This window comes from Sarcophilus harrisii, chromosome 2 (genome assembly GCF_902635505.1).
Source record: "Sarcophilus harrisii chromosome 2, mSarHar1.11, whole genome shotgun sequence".
Taxonomy (NCBI): Eukaryota; Metazoa; Chordata; class Mammalia; order Dasyuromorphia; family Dasyuridae; genus Sarcophilus; species Sarcophilus harrisii.
In genome coordinates, this window is record NC_045427.1 from 77463224 (window position 1) to 77477479 (window position 14256).

The 14256-nt window shown below is 40.3% G+C and overlaps 1 protein-coding gene across 9 annotated transcripts in view; it reads left to right on the forward strand.

Annotated features, from left to right (window-relative positions):
• Positions 1-14256, forward strand: part of ARHGEF33 (Rho guanine nucleotide exchange factor 33) — a 77554-nt gene extending 63298 nt beyond the window's left edge. For 5 of the 9 annotated variants that reach the window (XM_031950386.1, XM_031950379.1, XM_031950384.1 and 2 more), the window contains 3 exons: positions 542-1322; positions 5607-5749; positions 13263-14256. In XM_031950386.1, the coding sequence (XP_031806246.1) occupies positions 542-1322; positions 5607-5749; positions 13263-13392 (1054 nt within the window). In that variant the 3' untranslated portion in view covers positions 13393-14256. Of the gene's footprint in view, positions 1-541; positions 1323-5606; positions 5750-11256; positions 12715-13262 lie in introns of those variants that run through there. The other 4 variants (XM_031950382.1, XM_031950381.1, XM_031950380.1 and 1 more) reach the window with 4 other exon arrangements.

Sequence of the window (14256 nt, forward strand, 5' to 3'; positions counted from 1 at the left end):
GTAGTACAATTATAGTAAGAGGAATGGGGGGTGGGGTTGGGGAGAGAGAGGAGACGGCTCTGGGGCATTGACAGGTGACATGGGAAGGGACCAAATCTTCTGGAGGGGAAAGTGACGACCACCCGCCTCTCACAGCCATCTCTTCCCAATGCTTCCTCACGTCCGTACGAGATGCAGGAAAATGATCCCTCCGACGTCCGCTTTACTTTACGGACCAGCACTCTGTCCTCTCCCGGGCAGGGGGAAGGGGCTCCCGGGAACGGGAGACGTGTGGTGGCTGCTGCCTTGGCGGCCCGCGGTTAGTCCTGGCGGGGCCTAAGCAGCCGAGGCCGGGGGCCCTCCATGCACGGTGTGGCCCGTGGCACTCCCTGGACGTGCCTTGCCGGAAAGCCGGGGAGGGTCTGTGAGGAGTGGTGTTGGCAGGTTCATTAACGGTTTCTGACAGGCTATGTTGTACTCAGACCTAGAGCAGGCTCGCTGACCGAGCCTGAATTAACCAACCCTATGCACACTTCTTTTGTATTCTGTTTCCCCTTTAAAGACATTTGATGCCCCAAGCGAAGAAAAGCCAACCACAAACCTTGATGGAGAACCTTCAGCCCGGGAAGCCCTGTGACTGGGAGCTGGAGGGCAGAAAGCACGAGAGGCCGGAAAGCCTCCTGGCCCCGGCTCAGTTCTGCGGCCCGGAGCAGGACTTGAAGGCTCTGGCAGCCCCGCTGCAGGCCATCCCGGAGATGGACTATGACTCCGCCCTTCCCGACCCGGTGGCGAACCTCGACCGGGCCCTGCGAGCCCCAGCCGAGCTGCTGACCGACAGCCGCCCCTTCGTCCCGAGCTACGAGGAGTTTGAGTACGGCGGCGAGATCTTCACCTTGCCGGCTCCCTACGAAGAGGAGACTTTCCAGAGCCTGCCTCTCTTCGAGGCCTGCTCGCCCGCCTCCTCCGAGTCCAGCCTGGACATTTGCTTCCTCCGGCCGGTCAGCTTCACCATGGAAGCCGAAAGGACTGAGCACTCGGTGCAGCCGCTGCCCAAGAGCTCCACGTCGCCCGTGAGCAGCAGCACGTACAAGCACGAGGCCGTCCACGGCAAAACGAAGCCGCTCAGCCGCTCGCTGAAGGAGTTTCCCCGGACGTCCACGTCGGAAGGGGTCACCCCCAGACTGTACAGTACGAGGAGCAGCAGCGGCGGGCGCGTGCAGCTGAAGCAAGAGCGGGCCGCCCAGCCGCACATCGCATCTGCCACAGCTAGGAGCTCCCCGAGGAACTTCTTCCCCCCCCAGAGAACTCAAAGTGAAAAACAGACCTATTTGGAAGTAAGGAGGGTAAAGTAAATAAACCAAACCAAAAACTTTCGGAGGCAGCGGTCGCGGTCACGGGAGAAAATCCAAGGCGGTGTGTCTAGGTTTCCGGGTCTCACACCACTTCCTTAGGAGTCCTGGCCAGCTAGGGTCGGAAAATCAGGCCGTCAAACCCCGCTTTGACTTGACTTACTGTGCAACCGGTTTGCATAAGTACCGGGGTCCAAATGTGGACCCCTGACATGGAGCAGAAGCCTAACAGAATGGTTAAGACAGGTGTTAGTGCTCTCCCCCAAGCCCCGTGTTATAAAAAGCTTCCATCGGATTAGATAAGAGAAATGATATTTAATGACTATAACTAATACCTTGAATCTATATAGCACCTTTCTTCTGAGGCACTTAAAGAGTTTCACATATATTATCTTTGCCCGCCTATGAAATGAAAGATGTGGCTCATTGCCAGAGAACACGAGAGAGGATCGAAACTCATTTTTCCTTCCTCTCCTAGTCGGTGTATCTTCTTAGTTTTAATTTTGGAAACACTGAAATAGTCTGCACGTATGTGCTCTGTTTCTCCCTTTTAATCTGATGACTACTTAACAGGTAGAAAGAAGACGAATAGTTTCCTGTCAAAAGATTAAAAAGCTAGAGCTGAGAGAGGTATTTTCCCTTAGTGAATTTGAAATAGACATTTTGTTATAGTCACCTAAGTGGTGCATAGAAATTAGGAGACTGCAGATTTCTGTTCATCCTAAAAAAGTCATAAGAAGGTAGTGAAATCCTATCACTAGAAGTACCTAAATGGCCATTGGAGGACCTCTGGATTTGGTAGAGGAGATTCCCACATGGTGTGGGACTAGGGACCACCAGATGGTTTTAAGGCTTCCTCCTTTTCATATTTAAGTTACATTTTGCCTGGGGGGTAGAAAAGAGTTTCTGTAGTTATCTGTCAAAATGAAGGGATCAGAGGAAATCAAGGCAATGACCTGCAAATAAGTTCTTAAGGATCCAAACTTTTGTTTTCTCATAAAATGGGGAGGTTAGGATTTAACGGAAGTGTTTATTGCAACAGTCCAGGGGAAGAATAATAAAAGCTTATACTGGGCTATCGGTGATGGGAGGAGAGAAGATAAGATGGATACAAGAGATAATAATAGGTTAGGGAGGCAGAGTGGTACAATTGAAAGGATACTTGATGTGAAGTTAGAGGACCTGGATTCAAATCTCATCTTTGATGCTTATTGTGTGACCTTGGACAAAACATATAACTTTGCTGGGTTTTCTCATCTGTAAAACTAAGAGGTTAGACTAGGTGGTCTCTGAGGATCCTTTTAGGGCTATGAACCAATGTTTTTGATTATGGTAGAATCGGCAAAACTTGGTAGATAATTGGAGGTGAGAGGTAAGGGAGTGAAAAGAAACAAAGATGGCACCAAAGTTTCCAATGTGCAATATTGGTGATACTAGTGTTAGAAATTGTGGAGTCAGTTTAGCATTAGACTGGACTAGATGGCCTTGGAAGTCCTTTCCAACTCTGTAATTCTGATTCTGCAAAAATAAAAAAAAGTAAAAGAAATCAAAACCCCACAATGGAAAGCAACCAGGAGGAACTCATGGTACCTCTAGGTCTAAAGGTCTGCAGGTCTCACATTGAGTTTATTTATTTAATGCACACAATATAACATTTCAGTGTAATAAAGGCCTAAGGCCTTAAATAGACATTTTAGTCTGTGTTCATGAAAGAGTTAATATTTCTGGAGCCAATAAATAGTGTTTCTCTGCATTTGAATGGAATAAAAACAATTTCCTGTGGCCAAGTAAGATGTAATCTCTGAAGTCAGAAGAGAACTATGGCCCAGGCAGGACATTGTTCCTGTCATACATAATGCTAAATGAAGTATTCAGCGTTCACAGGAAGCACTGCACTTGGCCCATGTTGAGGACACAATTCAGAGGCCATTTAAGTTGGCACTGCACTTTGGTGGCTGCTAGGTCCAGGGTCCCAGCATTTTGAACTCCTGAATTTCTCTTTCCTCATTTTTTTTTTTTTTTTTTGGTGGGGGGGGGGGGGGGGCAGGAATAAATAGATGCAGGTAGATTGAAAATCATTTTTTCTTCTATGCCCTTCCATTCTTGTGAATAGTGTTTTGGCAGTGCAGTTGAGATAGGGGGGAGAACACAGAGTATCTATCGGTCAACTGAGATCATAGTGTTGCTTCTTCATTGGTATTGGCTAAAGCTATGTGGAAATCAGGCTTCTGCTATATGCCCTAAGGGAGCTCAAGAAAATCTAGGAATGTGCCCATGGATCCTTGCCTCCTAACAATCAGAATCTCCTCAGAATTCCCAGGGGGTCTCTCCTGGCTGGGCCTTCCAGCTTCATCTGTACTAGTATCAGAAGTATGATTAGAAAATTAAAGTGCTGGGGAAGAGACATATCATTAATATTATTGAGAAGAAAGGGATTTGAGCGAAAGAAGACTAAATGACCCTTCTGTGAGTGGGGGGTGGGGGGTGGGGGAAGAGTAATCCTAAAAAACATACTTTTAAATTGTTAACCCTTTCTTGATGAGACTTTCTCAAGAAAACAGAGTTAGACTCATCCTATTCATCTTGAAGACCATCTTGAAGGTCTTCCATATTCCTGTCTGGTCACTCAGCTTTCATAGGGAAGTCTTAACCTTTCTCAAAAATGCAAAGCATAGTAGAAGGGACTAGAACCCTCCAAAGGTACTGGACCAGCTGTCTGGAAACTCACATTTATTCCTGGTTCTGGGGCTATTTAGGTATATGGCATTGAACAGTTAACTTTTCTCTCTCTATTCTTCAGTTTCCTGGATTGTAAAAATGAGAATAGCACCTATTTCCTTGGTGTTATAAAGTCAAATGAGATAATGTATGTGAATGTGCTTTGAAAGGCCAAAGTGCTATACAAAAGCAAGGTATTAGTAATAAAAATGAGAATTAAAGTGAAGTTTTTGAAAAACTATTGGTTACTTACTCCGCAATAAACCAGAATTAAAAAAAAAACCCAGGTTTTATAAATAATTTCATTAGAATCACATGAAATATTTTAGGTCAGTATTAAATTTGGGGATTTTTCCTTATTGGGAATCTTGCTGAAAAGTCCTGGAAACAAACCTCAACTCCCTCTCTCCTTCCCTTCTGTGTTTAAAGAGCAAAAAGTCTCTGTCTAATCTAAGAAATTGTGTAGAACCACCAGGGTGATTTTGCTCTAAATCTCTCTGCTTCCTTCAAATGATTATACCTCAAACAGTAACCTTTTTGGGGGGATCTCAGAGATTGTATAGTTAGCTATCTGTTCACAAAATGCCTAACAATCTTTTGGTTAATTTCTGATTCCTTTGGTGATATCCAATATTAAAACAGGAAGGGGGTTTACTAAAAGATAGAATTCTGGTTCTATTCTGGAAGTCCAAATATAAAGATCTTAATAAAATTCCACTTAAAGATTCAAGATAAGAAGATACTATGCTATATGCTAATTGGAAACATATGCCAACTGGACACTTCTTTCTTTCACCAAAAAACCAACAAAAAACCAAATAGTAGCTTCCCCAGTTTATTTATTCTTTAAGTGGAAAGGTAGGGATAAGTGCAAATATTGTTCTGGAACCAATTAGTCCTATTTTACAGATGGGAAAACTGATATCCAAAAATATAAAGGGCCAGTTTTTCAGCTCTTCCAATATGATAATGGAAGTGCCTGAAATGGAATCCAGAGGTTCTGATTCCTTTACCCTTCTTTAAGTTCTAGGTAACTCTCCCTCTACTGTTTCCCTTCTTAATTAGTTCTTTTTCATGATCCTATACTTGGATGATTTCAGAAATATGACAGTATCATTCAAAGAAATTGGAGACAGCTCCTTAGCACCTGGTTGAAAAGGCACTCTTTCTTCAGTTGTTCAACCTCAAGATTTGCCTTGAAAAGTTGTTATTGAGACATTTTGAGTCATGTCCATCTCTTTGTATCCCCATTTTGGGGTTTTCTTGGCAAAGATATTGGAGTGGTTTGCCATTTCCTTCTCCATCTCATTTTACAGATGAGGAAATGGAGGCAAACAGGTTAAGTGATTTATCCAGTGACACAGCTAGTAAGTGCCTAAGGATTATTTGAATTCAGGATTTCCTGCCTCCAGACCTATGCTTTCTTAGCTGCTCTTGATGAAGGTTAGAGACCTATTAAATTTAGGGTAAGAGGGAAGAAAAAAAAAAAAACAAGACCATGAGACTATTAAGTCTGGAAGCGTTTTTACAAAATCCAAAATTTTTTTGTTTCTTTTTCAGGAAATACATGTAGAAGATAACACCAGATTCTGTCCAAAGGAAGAAAGAGAAAGTGAACAAACATCATTCAGTGATCAGCATCCCAGCAGGCAAGACCAGAAAGGGGGCTTTCGAAGCTCCTTCCGCAAGCTCTTTAAAAAGAAGTGAGTAGCCCTTAGATCAGACAGCTTTCTAACTCCTTCCCCTCTGGGATTCTTCTTGAGGTTTTCACAACAGCAACAACTACAACAACAATAATAACGGTAATTTGGCCTCAAGAAGCTGCTTCAAGCTTAATGCCTCCTCCTTATAGCCAGGGATTGACTCCTTTTTTTTTTTTTTTTTTTTTTCTTATTTTGGTCTCCTTTCATGCTTAAAGAAACTGTCTCTACTCCCACCACTATTAACTTTTCTCCCACCTCCTTAACCCTGCATTTTCCTGCCTTCCCCCAGCCAAGTTGTGCCTACTGGGGCAAACAGCACACATTGGGAATGAACCAGTGGCCACCTTTTGAGACATCAAGAAATTCTGGGATGTTGGTATTGGGTATAAGGAGTCTTTCCAATAGAACCTTCCTTTAAAATGCTCCTTCTAGGTACTTAAGTGCTTTTACCTTTTAGGACACATGTAGATACTTATAACCATAATGGATACTATGTATATTTAGTAGGAACTTACCCTCAAGGAATGAATTTGGCTGTAGTTAGGTATTCTTCCTCCAGTCTGCAAGGCTTCCTTAAGAGGTTGAGCTTTTAAACTAGGAAGATCAGTTGAGAAATGTAAAGGAGGGCTATGCTTTTAAAAATACAGCTTGTTTTGCAGTTGTGAAATGATGCTAGTGGAAATTCCCTTCTTTACCCATCCCTTCAGGCTCAGAGGCTTCTGCTTGTGGTTCCATAGATTGTCATCTCTACATTCTTTTCTCTCAGTGAAAAATCTCTTTCCATTTAATTTCTTCTGGTAGACTGCAGAATTGAAGAGTTAGTCTGAATCACAAAGTCTTCACCTTTTGTGGAGTGAAGGAAAATACATGGATAGGCTTATAGCTGACTGGCCCGTGAGGATTGAGCAGTGTGTGGAGAGGCTACCTTGCTGAGCTTCAAACAGTTGCTGGTTGATTCAGATAATGTTCTCGATGGGAGAAGCTGGGAACAGGTCTGAAGTGAGAAAATTATGTTTCTTTGGGGGTCTTAAAAATATGGGGAAGACCGCTGAAGTCAGTGTTAGGGCACAGAAAGCTGGTCTTGTCAAGATTACTGGCTGTTCAGTCTATTGTTAAAAGGAGAGAATGGGAAAGGGTAAAGATAAGGGTAATCTTTATCATACATAGTCCCTCAATGGCTAAGTTCCAGACTGACTTCTATTCTGTGCTTGTCAGCATGCACACCAGAGTTGCTGTATGGTCATTTTTTATTTCAATTATTACTACCTTCAAATGAACTTTGCTTAAAGGCAGAAGATTTGAAGATTATTTCCCTTTTCCTAGGATAATAGTCTTAGGTCTTTCCTGGCTCAGCAACCCTCAGCATGTTCAGCAATGAGATCAATCCTTCACTCCTGCTTTGGTGTCCAGGCTGGCTTAAGAACTCATAAGGCCAGTATTGTTCCTGCTCATTTCCTTCCATTTCTGAATTGTTCCTTGATACCAGTATTCATGGTTCACCCATCCCAGCTTTTAATGCCAGTAATCTTGCTAGAAGCAATGAAACTACCATTACTTTTTCCTAGTTCCTTCTCCAAACTCCTAGAGACTTTTTAGAAATGTTCTGAAGATTCATTTAGAAGAAGCTAGGAAAGTTTGGCCTTTCAGTAGAAGGATAGAATTAAGACTGACAACTATAGGTTACAATGAAGCAGATTTTAGCTATGGAAGGGCTTCATAATAGAGCCATTTCACAGTGGATTAGATTGTCTTATGAAGTAATGTGTTCAGTATAATCGGGAATGCTTAAGCAATGGCTGGATGGCTGTCCATCTAGGAGGCACTGAGACTAAGACTGTACTACGTGACTTTAAAGTCTCTTCTAGTTCTTCCATTCTAGGCTTCATCCAGAGTTTGGCTCGAGTACAAGATAAGATGACAGGTCAACTTGTTAGCTTGTTAGGATTTGAAAGGTACCCATAGCTCTTACCCTTGAATCTTTCAGGTATTTTATTGTTTAATATTTGAAGCAACATCTGAAGGAAAGTGATGGCAGAGACAGAATAACAATAGCTAGCATTTATATAGTGTTTTAAGATTTTCCAAGTGCTTTACATTTATTATATCATTTGATCCTCACAAAAAACTTATTAGATAGGTGGTTTTATTATCCCCCTTATACAGATGAGGAAACTGAGGCTGACAAAGGTTAAGTGACTAGCTCAGAGTTGTACAGCTAGTAAGAGTCTGAGGCAATATCCAAACTCAGCTTTTTTTTTTTTCCAAGTCTGTCTTTCTATTATGCCCATCTTATAAGAGTATGAAAGTTGGTACAGTTGGCTTGCCAAGGGTTACTAGACCTTTACATCATGTCCCAAAGATAGTATTTATGAATGGTATTTATGAACTGTCATTGAACATTTGTTGTGTATTTATGGGCTGTTGGTACTGTGAAGATTTGATAAACTATAGAAAGCAGCATATAGTAGCAGCTTTTAATTCCTGCTTTATCATCGGAGTATGAAAGGAGAGAGTAGGGAATGTTCTGCATGATAAAATATTAGTGATATTTAACTTGGAAGATACCACAATCCTTCTTTTCTAAAGACATTTAAATACCCTTGTGGATAAGACTAGGCCAGAAACTATGACTACAGATACATAAGATATGTGGTTCTAATCTTTTAGGTGGGACCTTACTCTTTAAAGTCAAGCAATAAATACCTAGACAGATGTGTGTTGGGATTAAAAAATCTTCTATGCATTTATGCAGGGAAATAGAAAATCTAGAAAATTTCTAAAAATACAAATGCTCAAGTACTATATGCAAAACAAGGGCCTGGCTACAGAGATAAAGTGAAGCAGGTCAAGAGAAGGGGTAGAAAGAGTGGATGTTTTCTTGTGCACTGCTCAGTCCTGTGTTCCTCTCCCTTGGATAGGCTTTTGTGTATAGGGATCATCTGGCTGGCTTCCAATTCACGCTATTTCAGAATGCTATTTCAGGTTCTAACTGGTTACAAAGCTGGACACAGCAGAACATTTAAGAAAAGAAAGACTCAGAGGTGTCTTCCTTTTGTGATTAAGAGAATGTATTGCTGGTTTTCATGTTAGCAGAATGTAGATAATCAAACTTCTTATATTACTCAAAACATATTAAATGAATGCCTAAGATGCTGATGGGAAATTATCTGATTGCTTCCACTTAGGATATATTTAGTTTGTGTGCATCAGATGAGGTGCAGAGATGTCTTTAAAAGCTGGCCAAAGGAAAATGTAATTCAATTTCAAGCTTCAAAAAGCTGTTAGCTTTCCAGCTTAGCTAGGATCCTCAGAAAATAGAAATAGGACTAACATGTTGCAGTGGTCTATCCAGAGAATGTTAGGACTACCTTGAACCTTCTAAGTTATCAAGTTAAGCTGTACTTTATCAGAAATTTCTTTAAACCCACCAAATATTTGATTGCAAAAGATCCTGGAGTTCGAGAAAAAAATGCTCTCACCTGTACTTAAAGACAATCAACTTGAATTGCATGCTCTCTGCCACTGCATTAAGTGGAAAAGTGGAAAAGGTGTATGTGTGATACTCCCACCCCCATCTCCCATCTCCCAATGTCCTATGAGAGAGACTGATTCCTTCTCTCTGGAGTTTTTCAAGTGAAATATATATCATCACTGTTATGATATAGATATCTGGAATGGATTAGATGGCCTTTGATTTTCCTTCCAACTTGGAGATTCTGTAAATTTACGATTCTTTAGCTATTCCCTTGTTCACTCCTATTTGGGACTTTTTTCAGCCTTTACTGATGTCAAATCTTTTCTGCTCACCAAGGGATACCTCCCGAGTTCCTTATTAATTCAGATGAATAAAATCATCACAGGTCTTCACATATTTTTAATAATCATTTCTGTGTTCTATCATAGTTTTACAGTTCTATATATTACATATAGAACTCTATTCATGATATAATTAATGATAGAAAATTAATCATTAGTGAATCCTATTTTATTTGGTTTGTGGCTGTTTTTTTTTTTTTGGGGGGGGGTGCTGTTTACAAGCTCAAATAAATGGATTGCCCAGCATCAACAGTTAAACAGAACTTGTAACTGATGGTGCAGCAACTATACTCCATAACTTCATTGTCCAATTGTCAGTGCTATACCACTCCATTTTGTCCTGTGCTTGTACTAGCAACTGGTTGTATTCAAAATCGAGATCTTCATTACTACTCTGGACTCTGTACTCTCACCCCAGTCCAAGTTCTCCTTTGCTGTGTTCAGACTTAAAAGGAATTGTTAAAGCAGAATTTTTAGTGGGTTGTATAATGGCTCCCCTTTAATCCACATTGCTTTAATCATTGATGAAGTATCTTGGATATCCTCTATGAAATCTTCATGAGAATTCAGGTTTATCTGTTGCAACTAAATTTGTAAAATAACAGGCAGTCAGAGATGCAAAGAAGCACTACAATTTTCCATTCTGTTTGGCTGAAACTTATTCTAATTCTAGTAAATAGTTTGAGGGTAGTAAGGGATGGAAAACAGAGGTCGTGATGTCCCGTGTTGTTTGCTAGTTTCTGCTTCCTCTATTCTTGCCATTTTAATAAAGGCTTTTGTGAGGACAAAGGTGTGAGCAGACAGATGAAAAAGAGTCTTAATTGACTGCAAGCCAAAGCAAAAGCAGTCTCAGACATTATTAAGAGAGGTATAGTGCCCTGGATTAAGGAGCTGACCGATTGACCTCCCTTGAGTTCTTTTCAATCACTCATATATAGTCAGTGAATACTTGTCTGTCTAGTATGGTGCTAGGATCTATGGGATTTTGTTTTTTCCTACAAAGAATTCAGACCTAGGCAATTGCATTCTCAACACAAGAAAGAAAAAGTTCCCAACATTCTGTCCTTTGTCCTACCCAGATCTTGGGGTGCTAGGTCACATGGTAGTGGTAACCAAGTGACTTCCCCTGCCTCTGTCGCCTCCTGCTAGTCTGGACCCAGAGGTGCAAGGCCCGTGTCCACAGCCGTCCTCTGTCTCATGGACATGTGGCCGTGTGGGTTTGGATGGGTTGGCTTTTGGAGGTTTTTGATTACACAATGCTTGGCTTTAGTTTCCTGTGCAAAACAGATGATTTCTTCTTAAGGTAGAAAGCTAAAAGGCAGATACGCAGGCCTTTAAAACACAAGCCATGTCATCTTTCATTAGTCCATACCTGTAGATCCTTAATAGTCCAACATAACCTTTGGATGGTTATTTACATGTGACCATGTAGGACACAAATAGTTATCGGGAGGCCAGGCAGAGCTGCCTTTGTGAAAGAGAAATGTTGGGGCATTGGTCACAGGCAAAAGCTGGGAATGGAAAAGCATTAGCAAGCTAGTTTTTGGTTAAAATTTATAATCAAGATGTAAAGGGATGTTCTGAATACTGGAGACATGAGAAGAGGCTTATGAGGAGGGTCGTTAAAAAAAACTAAAGATGAGCTCGTAGAGGCTGAAAAGCAGACAGGGCGATTTTGGCATTTGTTTCAGAAATGGGAACGAAGCTGGTGAAGATTTCTGTGGTCCCTGGGGCTGGTGGTGACATCAAAACTTTCCTATTTTCAGGTAAACATGAACAGTTGCATGTTGGATGGTTCAAAGTGTGAAATATTGGGCTTCAGGGAGATCTAGAAGTGGCCAAGATCAGAACAACTAAAAGCAAAATTACAGATTTTGGCTGAAGAATATTTGAAGAGGTGTCCAAGGTGGGGAGGCCATTGATGGGAGACAAGGGTTAGATTTAAATCCTTTAGCAAATGGGGAGGCTTACAAATTGTGGGTTGAACTGTAGGTTTCCCTAATTTCTTGGTTAATGCAATATGAGGCAAAGGAATGAAATAGTACAAAAGATATGGTTGTGGACATATTGTGCATAGCTACTATATATAACTAAGGGCGAATTCAGAAAGGAGGAGGCTGGGATTGAGAAAGAGAACAACATAAGGTTTTGGGTGTAACACTTGGGAGTATCATAGGGAATTCTAAAATTGGGAAAAGGAATAGAATTTGTAAACCAGAGGAGCAACATGCTTGACAAGCCGTTTCAGTCTGCTGGGAACAACAGATGGGCCCCAAAGACTTAGGTGTTGTGATGTAGAATAGCCTTTTTTCTCTAAATTGGGATTTAGTGAATGAGTTAAATATGGGAAAGGTGGGCCTTACCAGTGGAAGGTGGAAAGCATGGAGATTAAGGCTTTTTCTACACAACAACAAAAACAAAGTGAAGTAGAACAATCTGATCAATCATTTGGAAGTTTCCAAGCATCAGGATGTTAATTATTGCATAGGCCAAGCCTGTTGCCTTGAAAAACATAGTTAAATTATATCATCAAAATTAGATTTAAAAAAAAAAATTAACAAATTAAAAAAGTTAATTCTTATTGGTTAGGACCTTTAGAATCTGATTGGGAACAACAAAAAAAAGAATAATCTGCTGTTCCTTTTGAATTGTGGGAATGTACAATATTAGCCTCTGTACATGGAGAACTTGTTCAGTGGTTTAGGAGCTTTGGGACAAGGAACCTCATTTCAAACACTGAATTCCCTTGAGTATAACTGAGCTAGATTCTTTGTTTTTGGTTCCTAGTCGTTGGGCTGGATTTATAATTTCTAACCTCAAATTTAAGCTTGCTAAGTGATCCCAGGCTGGTTTAACAGAGGCAATTTCTAGAGCCCCTCCCCTTCCAGGCACTTCTGACAGGATCAACTTGTAGACAGTGCAGAGCTGGAGTCCATTCTACAGCTGGTTTAACCAAGAAAATGGAAGAATGTGCCCTCGCCTGGGGACTTGATTGGATTTATTTGAATTGTTGACTATTGGGCTTGGTCTCCTTGATGATGGTTGAGATTATGGTATCTCCTCAATCTGATTATTGTACTCACATTTCTTCACTTTATCATGTATAGCATATATGCATGGCAGTCCTCAATAAATCTGTCTTTATAAAAATAAACCAAAGTAAGAGTTTGTAATATATATATACCTATGTATTAAAAAACAACAACAACAACAACAACAAAAACCATTTAAAACTCTATAGTGAGGGTTTGGGATAAGGTTGACTGAAAACAATGAATTTTAGAATTTTTAAACTTCTTAGTTTTGGATACCAGTTTACTCAAGGATTTGATAATTTGAATATTAATTGTGATAGGTCACTCTCAAAATATGAATCCCTGACTTTTTTGAGCTTTTCTTTGCCCCAGGATAGTGCTATTTCACCCTATACTTTGTCCCATACACAATAATTATGATCAGAAGTCATGGTTTTTCATGGTTCTCTCCTTCAGACACAATATGGGTTAACTCTCTTTATATTTCTGAAAATGCCAGATCAACTTACCCTTTGGATAAAATTAAGAAAACTAAACACTACTGTAGATCCAGGTGGCAACATGACAGTTTGACAAATGTCAAACAGTTTGGATAGATAGACTATTTGAAAAACAATTAAACCCAAATCAACCTGTACTTTATCTGTGTGCTGAGATTTTAGGTCCAGTGGATCAGAATACAGGGAAAAAACTAATGAAAACCCCTCAATGGATCCTTCACCCACCAAACAAGATCTCTTCAGAAACCAACTTGCTCTTGCAAATGACCTTGACCAAGGAACTGCTGTGTAAAACATATGTAAAGTTTTATTGTCAAGTGTTGAGAAAGATGGACAGTGTCTATGTATATACATCTGTGCATGTATATCTATATAAAATTCTGATGTATAAATTATTGATGAAGAGTTAATGACCTAAATATTTGCATTTGAAAACAAATCAACTTGAAAAGTGTTGCCAAGAAATGAAGAGATGCTGAATTTCATGCCTGGACATTTGTGAGAAAAAGAATGAAGAATTTGTGAGGTCTTCCTCATTGAAAGAGCCAGCAATAGAGAAAGACACTATTAGTTTGAAGGAAAATAAACATTTTTAAAAACAAAAACCTTCCACTTTGAAATTGTGCCCCAAGTATAACACTGGACACAGTCATATTAAACATGTTTCCTAAGTGTTTGGCCTGTGAACTGATCCTCAGTGTTCTTAAATTATATACCATGTTAAGACCAACTCAAACCATTTTGTCATCTATCCTCCAAAGAACTCAAAGTACTTGGAATATATTATTCATTTAATTTTTAACATTCATGTAAGGTGAACCATTGCATTGTAGACCTTTCCTATAAGGAGAAGTTATAGAGAAGTTGTGGATTACCTAACAGGGCAGCATTTACAGACTAAAGAGATGGTATTAACAACATTATAGAGTAAAAGTCATTGTGTTCACTGCTGCCAGCCTGGACCCTGGGGGATGAGAACTGTTCAAAGACTGTTTGTTAATATTTTTATCCCCATTACTATGGATGCAAAAATCATCTTGGTTAGAACTGGAGCTCATGGTAAACACTGGCAGCTGGTGCATGATCTGGCACCATTTCATGTACTTTCTCTTTAGAAGGATTGAAAAGAAGTAAAGGTGAGACTTAGAATACCTAA